This window comes from Streptopelia decaocto, assembly GCF_964273445.1.
Source record: "Streptopelia decaocto genome assembly, chromosome: 1".
Classification (NCBI taxonomy): Eukaryota; Metazoa; Chordata; class Aves; order Columbiformes; family Columbidae; genus Streptopelia; species Streptopelia decaocto.
The window spans coordinates 127,836,360-127,857,186 of NC_138663.1; the positions used below are offsets into that span (position 1 = coordinate 127,836,360).

The 20,827-nt window shown below is 46.5% G+C and overlaps 2 protein-coding genes across 9 annotated transcripts in view; one reads left to right on the forward strand and one right to left on the reverse strand.

Moving 5' to 3' along the window:
* Nucleotides 1–7,022, forward strand: part of ILDR2 (immunoglobulin like domain containing receptor 2) — a gene marked incomplete at its 3' end in the record, with an annotated part of 42,792 nt that extends 35,770 nt beyond the window's left edge. For all 3 annotated transcript variants that reach the window (XM_082043724.1, XM_082043726.1, XM_082043725.1), the window contains one exon: nt 289–7,022. In XM_082043724.1, the coding sequence (XP_081899850.1) occupies nt 289–324 (36 nt within the window). The remainder of the gene's footprint in view (nt 1–288) is intronic.
* A 6,536-nt stretch (nt 7,023–13,558) lies between these two features.
* On the reverse strand, nt 13,559–18,645 carry LOC309439521 (uncharacterized protein). Of its 6 annotated transcripts, XM_082052191.1 has the most exons (4): nt 18,431–18,645; nt 18,178–18,343; nt 15,865–15,954; nt 13,559–15,417 (listed from the first exon to the last, which is right to left on the reverse strand). In XM_082052191.1, exons 3-4 carry the CDS (start codon nt 15,914–15,916, stop codon nt 14,498–14,500), a joined length of 972 nt encoding a protein of 323 aa, XP_081908317.1. In that variant the 5' UTR covers nt 15,917–15,954; nt 18,178–18,343; nt 18,431–18,645; the 3' UTR covers nt 13,559–14,497. The 6 variants fall into 6 exon arrangements, 5 of the variants coding, with proteins under 5 accessions (XP_081908317.1, XP_081908319.1, XP_081908318.1 ...); XM_082052193.1 differs by lacking the exon at nt 18,178–18,343 and having other exon boundaries at nt 15,865–15,951; nt 18,398–18,645; XM_082052192.1 differs by lacking the exon at nt 18,178–18,343 and having other exon boundaries at nt 18,398–18,645.
* Between the last annotated feature and the right edge of the window lie 2,182 nt (nt 18,646–20,827).

Below are 20,827 nucleotides of genomic sequence, written 5' to 3' on the forward strand. Positions count from 1 at the left end.
ACACAGGATACCAGCAACTGTAAAATAGTGTGCCACAGTCTGGGCTAGTGAGGACTGATGAATTCATGGTCATTTGGTAAGGGGAGCTGGCTGAAGTCTGCTCCATGAGGGAGAGACCTTGTCGCTAAAGCAGCTTGTCTGTTAGGCCTGAGATGAAGTGTCGTGTGAGAAAGGGGTGTGAGTGAACAAAGCTGTTGTTGTTTGGTTGTGTCTCTGTCAAAGCTATGTCTATCTCTTTGTCCATTCCATGGATGATTTTCTGTTGACATTTCTGTTCTCTCTTCTCAGAATGATTTCCCAACAAGGATGTCCCTTGTAGTTTGAAGTTGTTGTGGACATACCGTGTTGATGGGCTGGATACCATGAGGTGACTGCAATGGAAAAGATACAGAGCAACAAGCAAGAGAAGCCTCTGTGAACCTTCGCAGCCATCAGCCATGGATGGACTCCGCTTCAATTGTTTGTTTCATCAGGGAGAGCAGAGGCTTTTGTAAGAGACAGACTCCCATGAACAGCACTCGTTCTCAGAGGCTCTGGGAATCTGCCAGGAAAATGAGGCCAGGGCTCTCTTTGGCACCCTGTTTTCTAGTGCCCTCCATTCTGCGCTGGGAGGCAGCCACGTCCCCACTGTCCCTGCTGCCCTGAACTACAAGCGAGGCTGCCTTTGGTCCTCCTGCCTGTCTCACGTGCAGAGAGAGGCCTGTGTGCATACCTCTTGCTCTCTCTGTCTCCTCAGCTCTCTGTTTGGATCAAAATTGTCTCCATACTTAGAGCCTTTTCTGTATCATCATCCCTATGCTGGGAGGAGGCCTTGTTCTTACAGCTGCAGACTGCCTCCAGCTGATGGAGCCCTAAATCATGAAAGAAAATTTACATCCTTTCAGATGCCATAGAAAAGTACTGATGAGGTGTTAACTTTGGCAAGGGCTGAAAAGAGAGAGACAATTATGGGCTGTTTTGTTCAATATATTTAGTTCTGTTCATTGTGTGATGAGAGTTGCAGGTGAGATTGATGTATTGTTTTGAAAGTGGATCAAAGTAGCCTTTATTGTGATGAGAGCATGATGTGTTTTTTCCCCCATCCCCAACTGTGATTTGTTTTGATACAGTTGCATTTCTTTGCAGCTGAGCTACAACCCTGTAGAGCTTCAAGCTAGAATATCTACTCCACCGTATCATAAGCAGTGCTCTAGCCTTGCTGGTGTGGTGCTTCCAGCACCACCAGGTATCTCTGCTTAGTGAGTGGCCTTTTTGTTTTATAAAAACAAAAGGGAAAGTCTCAGTGAGAGGGTGGCTGCAGATCTTCATCCTGTGCTCCTGGTCGTACTCCTTTCTGGTCGTTGTTCCCAGACACTGAAGAGAGCAGTAACAACAATGGAAAAAGAATTAACACTTTTAATGAACACAGGCTTTGAAAGTCACCTTTTTCACTTGCAACCATTTCATTCACTTCAGTTGTGGTTTTAGTGGCTGTTGTCTTAGGAACAGCTGAATTTAGAAGTGAGTGCTTCACACCATTTGGAAGCCTGACATTCTGTTTTTCCTAGGGTATAATGCAGTCATTTCTTTAATTTTTACCTGCTAAAATCATAATGTGAAAGATGAATGTGGAAACATTTTAAGGTCTAATATCTTGATCCCTATTACACCTAAAACCAACTTAGTGCCCTGTTGTGTTACAGGCATTTGTCAGCCTCTGAAATGCCATCTCTGTTGCTACTCTGGAAATCTGAGTAGCTGTCTGGCCTCAGGTGCTCACTCTGGCAATACTGTTTAGAACATGAGATTTATTAGCATCACTGCTGTTCTCCATAAAAATGACAGATTCATTTCTGTGTTATTCCTTTGCCAGATCAGTTCACCAGGAACAGTCAGGGGAGAGGAAGAATAATCTCCATAGATTAATGACAGTGCAGTTTTCATGCTAGAAGGTGAATTGAGGAAAGGATGGCATTCTTCTCCTCCCATGTTCCTCTAGCGATTACTGTTGTTTTGGAAATCCCAGTCCTGGGTCTTCCTGGCCAGAGAAGGATTAGCCTGTAGGGGCATGCAATCATGGAATCACAGAATGATTTGTGCGGGAAGGGACCTTTAAAGATCATCTAGTTCCAACCCTCCTGCCATGGGCAGGGACACCTTCCACCAGACCAGGTTGCTCAAAGCCCTGTCCAGCCTGGCCTTGAACACTTGCAGGGATGGGACATCCACAACTTCTCTGGGAAACCTCTTCCAGTGCCTCGCCACCCTCACAGTAAAGAATTTCTTCCTTATATCTAGTCTAAATCTACCCTCCTTTAGTCTAAAATCATTGCCCCTGGTTAAAAGTCTCTCTAAGTACTTTCTAAGTACTGAAAGGCTGCAATAAAGTCTCCCCAGAACCTTCTCCAGGCTGAACAACCCCAACTTTCTCAGCCTGTCTTCATAGGAGAGGTGTTACATTGCTCTGATCATTTTATGGCCTCCTCTGGACCCACACAGCAGGTACATGTCTTTCTTACGCTGGTGGCCTCAGAGCTGAACACAGAACTTCAGGTGGGGTCTCAAGCGAATGGTCAATAGTTTGCAGGTTCCTCCTTTGTACCATTTAAAAAAATGGGTGTGATTCCCTTTTTCCAGTCATGGCCTGTGCCATGACTTTTCAGATAGGCAGAGTGGATTAGCAACTATATTTGCCAGCTACATGCCAATGACATCTACTTGTATTATGGCTGGAGAGACTAAATTGTAAGTATTTTTATCTTTTCTCATCTTTAATGTATGTTCCTAGGAAAATCACAGCACAGTTAACAAGAGGTAGGCGGGTGGTTACCATCTGAGGTCTCTGTGGCCTTGAGAAGCCTGCAGAGCTACACTACATGGTATCTTAAAGTAAACATTTTGTCCCTAATATATGATACTAGCAGCAAGAAATGTTGATATTTTTTTTAGTCTGAAAACCTTGGAAACCCCTGTGCCATGAATTTCAAGAGAGGTTAGCCTGCCATCTTTTTCCATCAGACAGCCAGCAGACCCAGGAAACATTTTACATAGCAAATTGAAATTGCATCTGCAACAATGACTATGTGAGAAAGGCGCCAAAACAGTGATTTAACAGTCTCTGAATACCTGTATCTTTTAAATCATACTGAAAACTGGAGTGTTGCAATCTCCTCATTTCAGTAATGTCTGTCCCTTATCTCAGTCACTGTAGTTTATTTGGTCAAACCCTCAGGAATGAGTTGTGTGTATTAAGAATACAAGACTTCCCCTCATTTATTTGAATCACTTTTGTTTGCTCGATGCTGGTACTTTAGGGCATTTGTACACTATGTGTTAGAAGTTGCCGTTTATGCATCTAGCTTATAAATAAGTAGTTGCAAGCTAATTCTCTTAAGAAAACTATTTTAATTGTAGAAACAACTGTTCATAAGAACCATCCAACATTTCTTTTGAATCCAAGTGCCTGGTAGAGTATTAAAGATTTTATGAGTAGTGATTCTACAAGTTTTACAAGATCATAAGAATTTCAGCCTCAGAAAAAAGGGTAGGTCTTGGTTCCCTGAAGGCAGGTCTGGGCAGCACCCATCAGTCAGCTCCATCTTGCTCTGAAATCCTAGATTTCATATCTGCCTGTACAAATCTGAAGGAATTTTCAGTTACTGATGGTGTCTGTCCTCAGGCTATCTTTATTTTTCCCATTAGAAATGCGTCCGCAGCAGCACCAAGTGGACCAAATCAAAAAGTGAGGGGCGATGTAGAGTAGGGCTTCCATCTCTATAGCTGCATAACCCTAATGACCCGTGACTCTTGCAGCAGAGGGGAGCAGGTGGCCAGAGGCTGATGGAGGGGCTGAGAGGAGCCTCTTGTTTCAGAAAAGAAGTAATGGTTCATGTCTGCACCATCGCTCAGAACACCTGCAGAATGCTGGCGCTGGGAAATAATGAGCCTGATTATTATGGGGTCTCAGATTATAAGTTTTCCAGTGATCAATTTTTATTGCTGGCATAAAACTAAAGTCCTTTTCGTACAGGATATGGATGTCTGGGTCATGTCAAGGACACAGATGGTTTTGTGGCCTTAAAATGAAGCATCACAACAGTGAGTCAACTGACATGATCAGTGAATCCTGAAAAAAAAAAAAAGCCCTTGGAGTAACAGCAGAATCAAGCATCAGCAGTAAGTTTGGCTGTGCTGTGAAAAATGTGATCTGAGTTACTGTGAAAAAAGTTTTGACATAATTAAATGGGAAAATAAACACCAATGGTAATGACTTCTCAACAATGCCGTTATCCCTTTAAAGTGCATTGTAAAAGTTTCAGGGAGTGGCTTCAGTGCGAATATCCTCAGACCACTCAGTTTCCAGTGAAATGGAAAATTAATAAAGTTAGCACTCTGAATACTTAAAAACTTTGAGAAACTCCAACACGTATCACCTGAGACAGCCAGCTGGAATTATTCAGGTCTTTGTGCTGGCCTGTAATATAGGAACTGGACCTGTAAGCATCCCAGCCATTGTTCCCATCACTAGATCAGAGGTGGCCATCACCAGGGTGCCCCAGACCCACCTTCCCTGCAGCCAGCTGTGGCAGCTTCATCTGCTGGGTCTCCCTGAGAGGTCGCAGCTCTTGCTGCGATGTCTGAGTCCCTGCGTAGCTTGCTGAATTGTGTTTTTCATTCTGGCTTGTGACTCTGGGTACCTGTGAATCAGCGGTTACACAGCTTTCCTAACCTTTTCCAACAAGCCCCCTCTAGATGGGCAATACCAGTTCACCAGTCATATAAGCCAAATGGTTTTGCAATCACCAGAGAGACTTAGACACACCAATCCTCTCCAGCGTTACCTAAAACTGACCAGAGGAACCTGTGGGAGGGAACAGCGTAGAAAATATCAAGCATTATAAGATGGAACTGGCCTTTTGCAGAGGGAAGAGAAAGCGCATTCTCAGAGCATTTTTTCAGGGGGTTTCAGAAGAGTTAACACACTTGGATGCCACCTGTGGGCTGTGACCAGCTTCCTCTGATAACACAGTGATCTGACATTGAGCAGAAGAGCTTTGCTTGGCCAAGTTGCTGAGCTGCTCCTACATTTCCAGGTTGTCTTGAGGAAAGTAACTGCTGACTCTCCATATGCTCGCAGAGGATTATGTCTCTTTTGAACCAAGGTCTCTCCCAAAGCTGCTTCTCTGAAGAGATGCAGGACAGGCCCTGGGCTGGACAAATATAGATCCTTGAGAAGGAGCAATCACAAAACACTTTAGAACTCAAACTTTATCACAAACTGTTACAGGTACGTAAACAGAACACCATAGTGTTTATCATGCCTGGGCTGTTCTGAAAATAATTTCAATATCATGGAGATTGTTTTGCTGGGAATCCACTTGGTGCTATCTTCCTTTTCCTCTGGGGAGCTTTCACACAAAGATGTGGGTGAGGATCTGTTCTGTGTCACTAAGGAAAGGCTTTGGGACATGTGGAAACAGAAGCTAGAGGGACTTTAGCTTATTTCTTGGCTGGGTCCAGGAGCAAAGAGACCTTTGGCATAAGCCAGGTGCTGCAGATCTGACCCTATGACTGCAGAAATTTCTGTGGTACAGCATCTCCATCTCCATCCTGGCCATATGTGCTTTCTACAACAGATGTGACATTGAAACCAACCTCATCATCACTTTGGACTCCTGAAGTCCCTTTCCCATTGCCTGGAAGATCACAAGAGAGATTCATTACGGGATGGGATGGGATGGCTGTTATTTTCATATGATCTTAAAAATGCCAGCTGGATTACCAGCATTAGAAACAGAAAAATCTTAAGAATAAAGTTAGTCAATAGGGAAGGAATGAATCTGCCATGAGCCCCATATGAATTATCTTGTGACATTTATAATTGCTTTTTGACATTTCACCCCTGCATGCACGGGGGCCTTTGCCAGGAGACCTTCATCTCCTCTCTCTTTCCGCTGGTCATTTTTGTTATGCTTGTAATCCCTCTCTGACCCCTCTGCTTTCCTTGGCTATTTCCAGTTAACTTTCAGTGTTGTGCCTAAGGGTTTCAGTCAATTTAGATGTAGCGTGTGTGACATTTTGTAAAAAGACTTTTACCCCCTATAAAAGTAAAAATTACAGAATACACAAAACAAAACCAAAAGCCCTCCAGATATTCTCTCAAGCCCAAGCAGGAATGTTACTGGAAACATTTTAAAAATTAAAGCTGAACATAATTTCAAAACTATTAAGTATTGTTTTCAACCCCAGGACAGCTGCAGTCAGAGCTCTGAAGTGCAAACAACAGAAGCAAATACATTCAGTTTTCATTGTCCTTGGTGGGAGAAGTGGCACAGAGCAGCAGCATTTCATGAGTCATAGAAAGCAAATGGGATTCCAAGATACTGTTAGTTACATTTGAGTTTAAAAGTATGAATTAGAAGTTGTCAGGCTCATTGTAAAACCAAAATTCAGTTCAAGGAAATGGCAAGGTTTTAATCTCTAATGCCTGGTGGTGGCTCTCCACCACACCTGCTCACTATATATAGATTTTTTTCTTTTTGCAAAGCTCTACTAGTGTTCAGAGAACAACATGCCCTTTCTATCCCAAGCATAAAAATGTAACTTAAGAGGTGAAAGGAGCGTCTTCTGCATCCCTGCCCCAGGCAGACAGCCTGCAGAGCACCAACACTGTCCCATCGTGCATCCCAACAGACTCGCCTTCAGTTTGGTTTGTACAAGCTACATAGTCCAGAGGCTCTGGGCTGGGAACTCGGTGCCTCCTGTGTGACTTCCATAGACCCTGTTGAAAGCCTTTTCTTTGCTGTTGCTTGCCTACAACAGCCATTTCCCACCCATTATGCACTGAGTCCCTTTCTTTGCTATACTTGGCTGTTGTTATTTTACTTAGATTGTCCTTCTCTGCTATGATGAACTTATTTTTAATATGGGGGGGGAAAAGGACATGAGAATACTCTGTATGATGAAAATACAACATTTTTATAGCTTTTTGGGACACGTCCTCATCTCCAATTACCAAGCATTATACATTTGCCATGCTTGCAGTTTCAAGGTTGTTGCTTTTGAGTTGTTACCATGGAGAATAAAAGGAAAAGCTACTGCCAGTCTGCCTTTTTATTATCCTGCAGGCAAACAATTTGCCCGCTTTTTGCTAAGAAACAAGCAGTTTACACAAGCAGTTTTCAACCCCTTTTTGATTAATGGACTATAAACCAAACATTTTCCAATGGAGCAGCAGACCCCTTCATAAATTTAATACCCAGCTCACAGGATAACACATACGAGCACATTCTGCCCAGCATCCTTTCATACAAGAAATCCCTGCACGTACCCCATGGAGCCACACTACTTCACAGAAAGGATAAACTCTCCTCTGGTTTTGTGGACCTAAAACCCACTTTCCCTGTGGATTTCATTTGGGAACTTTATCCTTTTTCCTACAGACATGTTCTTTCCTTTTGGCAGGTTGACCCCCTTTGTCTTTAAATGTCTGCAGTACTCTGCAGCAACGTGTTCTGTCTCTCATGAACAAGCGACTTCATTCAGACACTGCCTCCACGTTATAAATAATGGATGGGGACTCTCGCTCTGTTTGCAGATGTAATCTGAACGGCATGTGTATGTTCAGATCCACACCCGCTGGGCGATACCAGCAGTGCAGAAGTGCAGGCAGCTCTCAGCTCCGGTCTGTAGGTCGCCATGTGAAGCGCGTCACCCCTTGGCTCTTCAGTTTGCTCCCTGTGGAAAGGGAAGCCACCCAGGGCCACCTGTGTCCCAGAGCGATGCTGGTCAAGCCCCAGTCAGCTCAGCCTGGCTCTGGACACCTCTCCCAAATGCCGGGGTGCATCGCAACTTGAGCTTTCTGCGCTGAACACCCCGGATTTGTACCCTTGGCAAAGATGGATCCAGGCGCAAGCGTTACAACACGGGCTCCCGCAACCGCCTGTGGAGGCGCGCCCTCTGGCGGCCCTTCATGCCGCTGTGCGCGGCGGGGGGGGGGGTGCCATGGAGTCACAGAGGCATTTCGGTTGGAAGAGACCCTCAAGATCTAGTCCAACCATAACCTAAATTTTGCACTAAACCATGTCCCTAAGAACCTCATCTACACATCTTTTAAATCCCTCCGGGATGGTGACCCCATCTCTTCCCTGGACAGCCTGTTCCAATGCCTGACAACCCTTTTCGTGAAGAAATGTTTCCTAATATCCAATCTAAACCTCCTCTGGTGCAACTTGAGGCCATTTTCTCTTGTCCTATCACTTGTTACTTGGGAGAAGGGACCAACACCCTCCATGCTACAATCTCCTTTCAGGTAGTTGTAGACAGCGATAAGGTCTCCCCTCAGCCTCCTTTTCTCGAGGCTGAACAGCCCCAGTTCCCTCAGCTGCTCCTCATCAGACTTGTGCTCCAGGCCCCTCACCAGCTTCATCGCCTGCTCTGCACTCTCTCCAGCACCTCAATGTCTTTCTTGTAGTGAGGGGCCCAAAACTGAACACAGGATTTGAGGCGGGACCTCACCAGTGCTGAGTACAGGGGGACAGTAACTTCTCTAGTCCTGCTGGCCACACTAGTTCTGATGCATGCCAGGCTTTTTGGCCACCTGGGCACACTGCCGGCTCATCTTCAGCTGGCTGTCAATGTCAACACCCCCAGGTCCTTTTCCACCAGGCAGCTTTCCAGCCACTCTTCCCTGCGCCTGTAGTATTGCATGGGGTTGTTGCAACCCAAGAACAGGACCTGGTACTTGGTCTTGTTAAACCTCATACAATTGGCCTCAGCCCAACAATCCAGCTGGTCCAGATCCTTCTGTATGGCCTTCCTACCCTCCAGTAGTTCAACACTCCCACCCAATTTGGTCTTGTCTGCAATCTTACTGAGGGCGCACTTAATTATCTTGTCCCAATCACTGATAAAGAGATTAAACAGAACTGGCCCCAGTACTGGGCCCTGGGGAACAACACTCGTGACTGCCCGCCAACTGGATTTGACTCCATCACAACTCTTTGGGCCTGGCCCTCCAGCCAGTTCTTTACCCAGTAAAGAGTACCCAGCAAAGTCTGCTCAGTAAAGAGTACCCAGCAAAGTCTGCTCCATTCCTGCCCGAATTGGCAGGTTCGATGGGAAGACGCTGAACAAATGGAGTGTGTAGTGTTAAAGATCTCTAAGGTTAACACTTGCCCCTGAAAATCATCATTAGTCCTTTTTTATTTTTTTCTTCCATATGTGAATGTGCTCAGCATTTCTTTGAGGCTCTTGATTCTTCCTTCTCCCTCAACAGAAATCTCCAAACCTACCAGAATAAGGAAAGGTGCACATACCTTAAAGACAAATGGAGGTGAAGAAGCCATGACAACAGAAATGCTGAGAGGTCACCTATCCCTGCGCGAATTAACTTCTGGCTGGGCCAATGTGTATGTTGGCAAGGTAGAAGCCAGAGGTGCCCCTGGCTGCTCCCACAGTGACTTCTGGTGACCCCTCATACAGGTAAGGCTCTTCTGTGTCCAGACCCAGTTGGTGCAGAGGTCTTGGCTGTAAATACAGGTTTGTGATTCAGGGCCATTTCTGAATTGGAGCAATAAACCTGAAAAACAAATGCTTAAAGTGGTATAGGACCACTTGTTACAGGAGGTGTAGTGCTTTCAGTTAGTCCCCACTGTGGGGTATAAATCCTTTCTGGTTATTTCTCAAGTTTGTTTCCACCAGCCCATCTAGAGCAGGTGTTGGTGACTTTCATGTCCTAGTTATCATGTCTTCTCTTTGAGCAACACATTAGTCAGCACACTTGTCTCTGAATAGGTACTCCACGGCAGTGAGAGTTTGAGTTCCAACTGGATGCATTTTACACTCGAGAGCCTGCTAAATCATTACTTAGTCTCTTACAGTTCCCTGCTTCCTGGCAAAGCCAGAATGTGTGCATTTACAGGCTTTGGTCCTGCTCACCTTGGAACTGCAAGTTTTGGCAAGGACTTTATCATCCAGTAAGGCGGAGATCAGGTAGAACTGTACCATAAAAAGCTAAAAGCTTTATCTCTTATGGATACACTGCCGTGTCCTACCGAAGGACCACCAACATCCATTTGTCATTACTAAATCTATGTACAATTCACAGAAAAGACACTTGTGGTCCATGCAAATGGACCGCTGACTGGAGGATGTAGGGGTAAGTATGGGTTAAAGCAAGTCAGCCAAACCAGAACTGCCCAGAGGCTGCTGGCACTGTGGGGTTGTGCCCTATTGGGGAGCGCACAGCCCAGCGTGGCTGGTTGCTGCTGCTGGCTGTGGGGTCCCCTGAGGGAGCAGCCCTGCTGCTAACTGCAGCCCCCCGTCCGCATCCCCGACAAGGGGCATTTTAGCCCCTCTCTCATCTTTGGATCAGTAACATTGTGCAAGAAGGGTGAGAATACTAAAAGGAAGACTACCTTAGCAATATAAGCTCTTCTCGGATTTCTCTCTCAAGTTTTTTGGCAATCTTAGACTTTGAAGGGTAGGCCTGCACAGCTAAAGTTTGAGGAATACCTGCCTAAAATGCACATCTTACAAATCTTTACGCATGTGCTTGGCTACTAAATGCATATAGAAAGGATGTGTGGGCCTGGAACCTGGAACTTTTTTTTAGAACTTGGAGCCCCAGCACATTAAGATGAAACTATCAGGCCAGTCAAGTGCTCGGGTTTTCTGAGAAAGTAGAACTACTCAAATCGGCAAAGCCACAGTCCACATGCATCCCAGTGCAGCCGATTTGCAGAGACTGCACTGTGCGCACCCAACAGCCAGAACTGACTGATGCAACTCAGAACCTGCAGTTTTGCTGAACTGAGCTGCTAATACCAAGAGAAGGAGAACACCTGGTCCCATCCACGAATAGGTCTTCAGCTGACAGAACTTGTGTGGGTAGCAGACTTGGAGCCCAAGGTATGTTTTAAGTAGTACTGGGGGAGTGAAGTGTGGTTTGCTTGTTGTTTTTTGTTGTTGTTGTTTTAAATAGAAATAAACATTTAAATATAGTAATTTTTGTCTTCACTTCTGAGAAGAAGTGAAGGTGAACAGAAGGTTGCCTTCTGTTCAGGTCAGTAGTGGTGCCTAAGTGGAAAATTTCACTCCTCAGTTTCAGTAAGATGCAAGTTAGGCTTGTTCTTCTGAATAGTTGTAAAAGGAAAGTTGCTGCAGCAGAGCTCTGTCATCAAGTGGTCTCTGTGGACAGCCTGTCATCTTGATGAGAGACACTTCTTAATTAAGCAGAGGTGCCACATTGTGGTTGAAACAATTCTTAACTGTCCCCGCTTCCCTCATATCAATGAGCCTGGAGTTACAGACCTCCCAATAACGAGAGGTTTTAGGGGATTTCAAATGAATTGTAAGTCTAAAAGTTCAACACTTGAGTGTGTGCAGCATGCAGATAACACATTTGAAAACGTGTTTGAAGATTATTAACACAGTTTTGTACTACTGCAAAGATCTTTGAAAGGAAGAGTGCAGGTAGCATCCCAAGTATTGCTGGGGAGACCTGAGATCCACACACTTCCAAGGAAAGCTCAACTTTCAATTAAGAAGCCTGTGCAGCTAGGCTTAACTGATTTCCTGTTTGAGCACTTCAATTACACTGATTTAATGATTAAGCTTGTTCAAATTAATGAGAAAAACAGAAAGAATCCATGGCCAAAATTATTGGACAAACCGTTAAAGCTAATGAGGGAGGACACTGGCGTTTGTGAAGCAGCTGGTAAGTAAGAGCCTGGAGGAGAAAAGGAAAACAGCTGCCTGCAGATAAGCAATAAATTCAAGCACAGGAGCAAAATGAAGAGGAACATGCTGTTGTGCTTCAACATGTCAAGTGGCAACACAGCCAACTGAGAAATGCTGCATGAATATTGATCATCTTACTTAGCTGATTAGTACCCTTAGGTATTTATCTACACAACTGCAAAATGTAGCCCCAGGGAGTGAACCTGGGTGCTCAGTTCTTGATCATCTGCTCTGCCTAATGTATGCTATAATCTATGCTATATTCTGGAGTAAAATTGTTTGCACTGGTCCACATGCAGTGACTCTTAATTGCTCCTGAAGGACCACCAGTTGAAAAAGGCTGTCCTTTAGGGCATCCTGCAGGAGCCACACGTCTAGGACATCAGGGCACAGGCCAGACAAGAACAACACGTAGCCTGGGCCACGTCTAGCTAGCTGGCAACCTGGCATTTTGGGAAGGGGTTCACCTGGGCTAATACCACTTGGCTTCCGTGCCCCTGGCACCTTTTACTGTGTAGACGTAATCATTCTGTTTGATATGCTGCTTTGCTCCTTCTACAAACAAACACCATAGACTGATACTCCGACTCTGAGGCAAGACACATTTTCAGCCAGTTCATGAGGGAGAACTACCCTTCAGAATAAATACGTTTGGTAACGGTATGTGTGGCAAGAGCACCACAGAAATCAGTTGTAGTTTCCATCACACTGTGGCAGTGGCGTCATGTCTTCTCCTGATGGGGCTAAGGGAATGCAGAAACAGCAAAGGCAAGGTGTCAGGCTTTTCCAGGTCTAGTCTTCCCCACAAACACTAAAAAAATATATATTAAAAAAAGAAAAAGAAACATCTTAAGTGTTTCTTGGTAACTAACAGCAATACTGGCCACATTATTTATTTCCATTTTAGCCTGTCTGTTCTCTGAGGCTAAGCCTCTCAGTGGTATGCACCCTACTGCTTCTGAGGCTGTGGTCTAGACTGGGCTAATGCAGTTTAAAATGAACTCCCCAAAGTCTGTCATTTAAAAACTGTGGATCATCTTACAGATAAGACTTAAGGCACAGCCATGTGAACAGTTACTCAGCACAGTTGTATTAATTCAGGCTCTAGGAGGGAAGGTGGGACAGTGAGACCCAATGTCTTAAACCAGACCTACTGCCAATGGAGCGTGAAGCTGTACCCTCTGTGATAGCAAGTGGTGGCTAAGGGAGGTATAGATGTATCTGCATTATTAAGGCAGTAATTCTAGTCACATTCCTACTGTTCGCAGCTTGCTTGTTCCCTCAGGATCCTGTGCTCTTCAAGCTGGGTGTTCTCTTTGCCCTTTAGGGATAATCCCCCATTTGGGAGCTCATCTCCTTGTGAAAGCTCATGTTTAGCACTAGGCCTATGTGTGGTGCTGAAAATAAATATTCAACAGCACAACATATCTGATCGCTTCATTTTCTTGCCTAAAGCACACTGTGATTTCTTCCTGTGTTTGGCTCCGTGGGAGGAACAGGCATTTCAGTATACACCGCCACGTTCATTACAGGGAGTTCTATGCTAGAGATATTAACATCTTTGTTATTACTGCCAGTTCTCTCCTCCCCCGCACCAAGCGGTCGCCTGAGCAAGAATTCCTTTTAAGGACAGGCTCCCACTAGTAGTATTCTCCTTCTTGAAGTGAAGACGATCTCTTCAGAGGTCAGTTCCTTCTGCTTTCTCAGAATCCTGACTCCCCCATATTCCTTAGAAAGCCATTATTAAAGACGTCAAAACCAAAAATATTACAGAAATTCTAGAAATCGGTCATAATTACTTCGTCATAAACATAAACTCAAAATCATAGCATTTAAGTTAAAAGTTTTATGCAAGAAAAAATGTTTAACATTTAATATAAAATCAAAGTTTGACATAGCTTATTTTTCAAACAACAACCTCTTTATCTTCATTAACATACAATTAATTAGAAGATTACAATTTAAAAAGTCATCCTAAATGCTTTTAAAAGTCTTATAAAAACATTCATAAAGTGCCACCCACAAAAGTACCTAAACAAGAATCTGAGAGAAATATCTATTAGGATGTTAATTTACTTAATTGCTGCTGAGGACTAAGCTGTCCAATGGCAGCATAATTTGTAGAACTGCCAATTTAACAACCATACAACCCAGCAAGAATACAGTTCCATAGATGTGGCCCCAACAGAGCATTAGCTTGGCCCACAACATGTACACAGAGGCACGCAGCAAAGTATTGTGGGGTTTTAAAATAAATAGATGCTGACCCTACCTAAATCCGACAATATTGGCAAGTGGGAGATGTGGATTCCAAGCGGAGCGATCATCCCAGGCTGTGGCCTTACGGCGAGGGCAAAACACAAGTAGCTTGTACAAAAAACAGGTACAGATTTTAGCTGTTTTTTACTGGGATAAAAATCACTCGTCACTAGAAATAACAGAAAAAGGCACTGATCCTTTGAACACTTCCATGATCTCCTCTCTGGCCTTGAACGTACCGTACTGTAAGCACCTTTGTTTTCCCCATCCCCAAAAGAGGGGCTCAGAACAACCACCACATGGCAGTGAACACGCACTGGTTTGTTTGGCAGTGGCCTCCCACTCTGCTCGAGCATCTGGGCAGTGCTCACTAACAGACTTACCCAGAAGGGGACAGGCCCTGAGGGCTCCCTCCCCCAAAATTCATACCCCGTACGAGGTGTCCAGGGAGCAGATGTGTGTCTTCTCAGCACCAGGTAGCTGCCTATGGTCCATGTGGTCTTCTCCACTCTGCCAGCTACTCTGTATGGTGCTTCTGGTGGCGAACCAGCTGGGGCTGGAACCGAAAGCTCTCCCCGCACTGGGTGCAGCGGTAGGGCTGCTCCCCAGTGTGGATGCGGATGTGCTTGATGAGGTTGGAGTTGCCGCTGAAGCCCCGGCCGCACTGGCTGCATTTGTAAGGCTTCTCACCGGTGTGGGTTCGAGCGTGGTTAATGAGGTCAGAGCTCTGCCCGAAATGTTTGCCACACTGCCCACACGTGTAAGGCCGGACGCCGTCGTGGGCTCGCTGGTGCTGAAGGAGGTGAGAGTGTTGGCTGAAGCTTTTCCCACAGGCTGGGCATTTGTAGGGCCGCTCGCCTGTGTGCATACGCTGGTGTTTGATGCAGGTGGAGCTGTCGCTGAAGATCTTCCCGCACTCGCTGCACATGTAAGGTTTGAGCCCGGTGTGGATGCGCTGGTGCTTGAGGAGGTTGGAGCTCTGGCTAAAGCTCTTCCCACACTCGGCACAGGTGTAGGGTTTCTGGCCCGTGTGGATCCGCCGGTGCTGGATGAGATGGGAGCTCTGGCTGAAGCCCTTGCCACAGTCCCCACACAGGAACGGGCGCTCCCCGGTGTGCATTCGCTGGTGCTGGATGAGGTGGATGCTCCGACTGAAGCCCTTGCCGCACTCGGAGCAGATGGTGGGCCGCTCTGCACGAGGGGCTCGCCGTGAGGCTGTGGCCACCCTTCTCTCCTGTCTTTTCACCAGGCTGATACCGGAGCAAGGCAGCTTAGCTACCGCTTCCCCTTCACAGCCACCTCGCTGAGTCTCTGAGGAACTGCGCTGGCTTCCATGGCTGTCCCCCAGATGCTCCTCTCCTCCTCTGGACCTTGCTGCCAACACGTCCAGCTGATCTGCACTTGCAGGGTGATCTGGAAGGAGACCTAGCTCACTACCTGGAAAAAAAGATATGACTCTAGCTGTGATTCTCACTGGGAAGCGGTACAGCAGAGAACAAGCAAACTGTTTTCCTAGGAAGCCTGCTCTGTACCATGTTGGAGAAGCACTAAAGGGAAGTCTGGGAGCAAATGGAAACCTAGCTGCAGGACAGGCTGTATGGCCTCATCGTCCAACCCAGAGCAGACGTGCCATGAACAGCAGAGCCAAGGGTAATGCTACAGGTGTGTCCTTGACCCCAAGAAATCTTCACATTTTGTCTTCTTAATATTCTGTCTTCAAATATGTACTTTCAACAGCAGGCTGACAAAGGCAGGCCGTCTGCCTGCCCTGAAGGGGAAAGAGCATGTCTCAATATGAGCTGCATGAAATGAAGTGGCTTAAATAATACTGAGGCAGCTCAAAAAGCATTTTGCTTGCTCTACGTTTATAAACTTATTCCTCACCTGTGTGTGTCTCCTCCAAGGCCTCATGATCTTGTTCTTCTTCTTGGTCCATCTGGGCAGTTACGCCAGGTTCAGCAATCAGGAATCCTTCTTACAAAAAAAACAGAAGTAATCTTAGTTGAATATTCAGCAAGAGCGTGTCATATGTTTTAAAATCTACCGCAAGCAGAGTGGCTCCATAAAAGAATGGAGTCAACCGAGCAATAAACATTTATGGACATCCTGCACACTGCTGAGGTATCTGGTGCCAGATACTTTCCTTAAAGGAGATTCAAGGTTGCCCCTCTTCTGATAAGCAATATATATTAGGACATACACCAGATGTGCTGGACTCAGACTGGCTGACAGCGATAGTATAAACAGGTGTAAGCAGAGAGCAAAACCCAGCCATACTCACATTTCTTTAATAATGACAGCCAAAAGACTAGTTACTCTCCTAAGATTATTTTAAATGGAAAATGACTCTTTAGTCACCAGAACCTACTTGCTACCTCATCTCTTCTTTCTCCTCCAAGACCCTCAGCCTGAGGCAGCAAAAACCAATAAAACAGGCAATTTGATGTCTTGCCCACTCCAGCTGGATTCTGTTAGTCCCCAGCCTGGCATCCCTACTGAGCTCCAACAACTGCCATAAATATAACTATTGAGCAGGGTGTCCTTAGAAATGCCATCAGCACCAAAGATGAGATTTTTTTTCCTTTAGTATTTACTATTTTAAGGCTGAAACCAGCCAAACGGTAGGCAACAGCAGTTAGCATCAAGAGGGCAGGGTTAGGCAAGCACCTGCCTCTGGGCACCAGCTGCAGAAAAAACGCAGAAGAACAGAGAAAATACAATGGTAAGAAAAATCCCACTTTATTGCAAAAAGTAAGAATCAAAGATGACAGGGAAAAGACACCACATGGATGAATCTAGGACCAGAGACTGACATGCATAATATGTAAAACTGAGATCACTTATGGGAATATTTTTAAAGCATTTAAGACACTACTTTTTCCCCCCTTTTTAATCTTTATAGTTACTTAATACTAGTTTGCATCACTTCAAAACTACAACTACTCAAGCTCCAGATGGAATTGGCTAACTGGATAGATTGGCACTGGTGCAAACAAATGCTGCAAACTGATGGGTGCCTGGTCCTGGACCACTTATCCATCAGCAACAGCTATTTAATGGAAGGTAATGGATAATAAGAGATTAGATAGGTCAGAATCAAGGAGATAACTCAGATGAAGGGAAAAGTTTTGGATCTCAGTTTGCAGTGATTATAAAACCGCCAGTCTTGTAGTCTTTGATTCTAGATGGTAAAGCTGGACAGAAAGAAAGGGAGCAAGCAGAAAAGAAAGGCTGCAATCTTGAAGTGCAGAACCGTGAAGAAAAAATAAAAGCCTTAAAAGGAAATTAATCCGAGTCCCTACTTTAAATATTTGCTGAACACTGAAGTGGACCACCCCTGCAGATGCACCAGTTCTGGCATTTCCAAGCCAACATACAGAGGGAGGTTGCCTGCTGCAGCCCTACAGCTCTCAGGACTATTTCACTACCAAAAATTTCTGCTGCAACAGTCTGGCAGTACAAGTTGACCAAGCTATTTACATGCTGGAACATGTACCAGATGGCCCACCTGCACTCCAAAGCACAAGGAGTCAAAACTGTCCACACAGACACCTTTCCCCCTGGCAGCTGACCACAAACAGCAGGGTTTCCCTCTGAAAGCTGTCAACAGGAACTTTGGAGGAGTAAATCCCTTAGCATTTCAAAAGTGGTACCAGCATCTGACAGATGTTCAACAATTACCAGCTGGGGAAACATCTAAGCAAGCAGACAAGGTAGAAGGAAGAGTTCTGTTCTGACTCTGCAAAAATTTCCTAGCTTGGGATGCCAGTGACAGGTTTGCTATGGCAGCTCAGCAGAAAGCAGACAGTCTTTATACAGTTAACAGCCTAGTGTGGAGTAAGGAGTTTCTTCCTTTCCCATAATCACAATCACATCTCTGTGAAAGGAGAGGACAAACCTCATCAACAGATGGCACATTCCTTCAGGGATTTCATCTGTTACTGGAAGAAGCATGTCCTTGGGCATATTGGGTTGCTGCTTGAATGCGGAAACCAAAGCAAGAAGAACACCCATGGGTACATGGCATTACCTTAGGCAACATCCACAGCTTTACTAAAGCAAGATATGAAGGGCATCTAATTTGGACCTCCAGCAGCAGCTTTGCAAACACAACATACTGTTCCTGGGGCCTTGGCTTTAGTGTTGTGATAGCATACACAGATTCTGTACCTGGGTCCTACAATTTATGTTCTTTACCTTAGCTATTTGCAAATAGCTACTTATTTTCTCTTCCAGCCACTCAGCTCTGTATTTTTCCTGTGGTTGTACCAAGCTGCAGAGGTTATGGGACCCATCCTAGTGCAGAGTGTCATAGTTTCAGCTTCTTGGGCTCCTTGGGATCCTGCAGCCTGCTCTGGAAGTGCTGTCAGAAGCTAAGCATGGTCCATGTGATCATGGCAGGCGCAACAGCACAAACCTGCAATTCAGAAGATGTTCAAATCTTCCTCACCCTGAACACAAGAGGGCAAATTTTCATTAGGAGAACAGTCAGCCATTGGAATTAATCTCCACAGGGAAGTGGTGGATTCCTCAACATTGGACACTTTTAAGATTCAGCGAGACAAGGTGCTGGGCCATCTTGTCTAGGCTGTGCTTTTGCCAAGAAAGGCTGGACCAGATGATCCTTGAGGTGTCTTCCAAGCTGGTATTCCATGATTCTGTGATTATGTGGGACAGATAATGTTTGCAGTTAAATCAAAAGGTGAAGACATTTTCACGACAGAACACAGTTAATTATGCATCTGCACACATTTCTCTGGGGTGTGAACAGAGCCACCTTCCGCTGCATCACCAGATTTGCTTATAAACTACAGCACTTGCCAGTGACTGCCCTCCTGCCCAGCTAGGGATGCTGGGGGGCACTGGGAGCCAGACACAGGAGGTGGAACAGGAGGGCCACTGCGGGCCAGAGCACCCGAAGGCAGGGGGCTGTGTGGGAGTGGGGCAAGTACGGTGTGGTTTTTGGGAAGGAGGGCTTCCCACGGAGCAGAGGCAAGGGTGCAAAGCTGCCCGTCTGCAACAGCGAATGGACACTGGGTGGAGAACGGGGAAAGACACGCGTTTGCTCTGTGGCAGGTGAAAAGGGATGGAAATGGGGGAAGTGCATTACAGGTGAGGAATTCAAGCAGACAAGGATGGCAGCTACAGCGGGGTAGGGTCCGTAAGAGAGGCAAGCTCCCCTCCTCCGAGCTGCATTTTTTCTTCTCCTCCGGGTAGCTCCTTCCACCACAGGGCCGACAGACAAAGGCTCTGACAGGGGTTTTAAAGCCCGGCTGTCGGTGCCATTGGCCTCCTCCGAGAGCCGGCACAGACCCGCTCAGGCGCCCCCGGGCCCTGCCCCTCGCTGCCGCCCTGTCCCCCAGCCGAGCGGCTGCGGGAGGTCAGGCCCGGCCCCGCCGTGCCGCTCCGTGCCGCTCCGTGCCTACCTGCAGGACGCCCGCTCCCGCACGGCGCCCGCCCCGCTGAGCGCCGGCAGCTGCTTCCTGCTCCGCGGGCAAAGGGCGCTTCCTGGGCGGAGCGGGAGGCTCCGGGAACGGAGCCGGAGTTCGGGCCGGGCCTGCGGGAAGACCGCACAGTGCTTGGGGCATCCCGCAGCGCCACCCGGATCCGCTCCCTGCGGGGGAAGCTGCGCCGCCCTGCGCCTTACGGCTCGGAACCCTGCGCCTGTCATGCCCGGGGAAGCGCACCGGGGAGGGCTGCTCGGCGGGGTCTAGCGGCAGGAGGGATGGATTATTCGCGTTTTTAGCTGCTGCGGAGCCGTAAATCCAGCACCTCTCAGCGGGCTGGTGCCCGGAGGCAGGTGCTTGCCTAGCCCAGGGTTTGGAAACAGCCCTGTTGTTTTATGGCCCATATGCAGAGATAAATCTTTCATAAAATCATAGAATCATTTTGTGTGGGAGAGACCCTCAAAATCATTGAGTCCAACTATAACCTAACTCTGGCACTAAACCGTGTCCCTAAGGTCCTCATCTACTACATCTTTTGAACACCTCCGGGGGTGGTGACTCCATAATTTCCCTGGGCAGCCTGATCCAATGCCTGACAACCCTTTCTGTGAAAAATGTTTCCCAATATCCAATCTGAATCTCCCCTTGCAAAACTTGAGGCCATTTCCTCTCATCCTGTCACTTGTTACTTGAGAGAGGAGACCAAGACCCTCCATGCTACAACCTCCTCCTCCATGCTGTTATACAACCTCCTAAAGTGCTTTCCCTTAGCTAAAGTGCTTTGGTGAAGTGCTTTACCTTAGTGCAGCTTTGACATCGAACTATCGAGCTTAACTTCAGGGCAGAAGGGACACAGCTGATGTGGGGTGCGTAGTACTTGTCTGTGGTAGAAAATGAGACGCACAACACCACACAGCAGCTCCTCGTGAGGACACCATGCCATGCAAGGTGTAAGAGGAGATGGGAAGTCACTTTTTTCCTGGAATTATTGTCTCATTTGGAGTTTCCCTGAGGCAAAGAAATGTACACACGGTTTTACAACAAGGTGCCTGCTCTCCATGAATTTGCTCCATGTAACTCAGAGGGAAGAAGGTCGACAACTACACGTTTTCATGAAATCAGGTAGGAAACCTGGGAGCTCAGGTGAATAAATGAGTTAATCCCTCATTTATAAGAGGAAGTTCTCCCCACGCAGTAGGTGACATAGGAGAGGGTTAACCTAGGCCTCTGCAGTTCTGAACTTAAGCCCATGCCTGGAGGGCACTGGAACACAACTGCTGGTGGTGGAGAGCTGCTGTGCTGGAGTGCACTAGCCAGCCCTTTCCTCGGGCAATTTGCAGCACTTAGAGCAGTCCCCACCTTACTGCCCACCAGTATAAACCAGGCCATTCCACTTTGAT

Coding starts and splice junctions, on each gene's coding strand:
- LOC309439521 (XM_082052191.1), bottom strand. CDS start 15,916: ATGGACCAAGAAGAAGAACAAGATCATGAGGCCTTGGAGGAGACACAC. Junction 15,418..15,864: donor CTTGGAGGAGACACACACAG/GTGAGGAATAAG, acceptor CTTTTTTTCCAG/GTAGTGAGCTAGGTCTCCTT.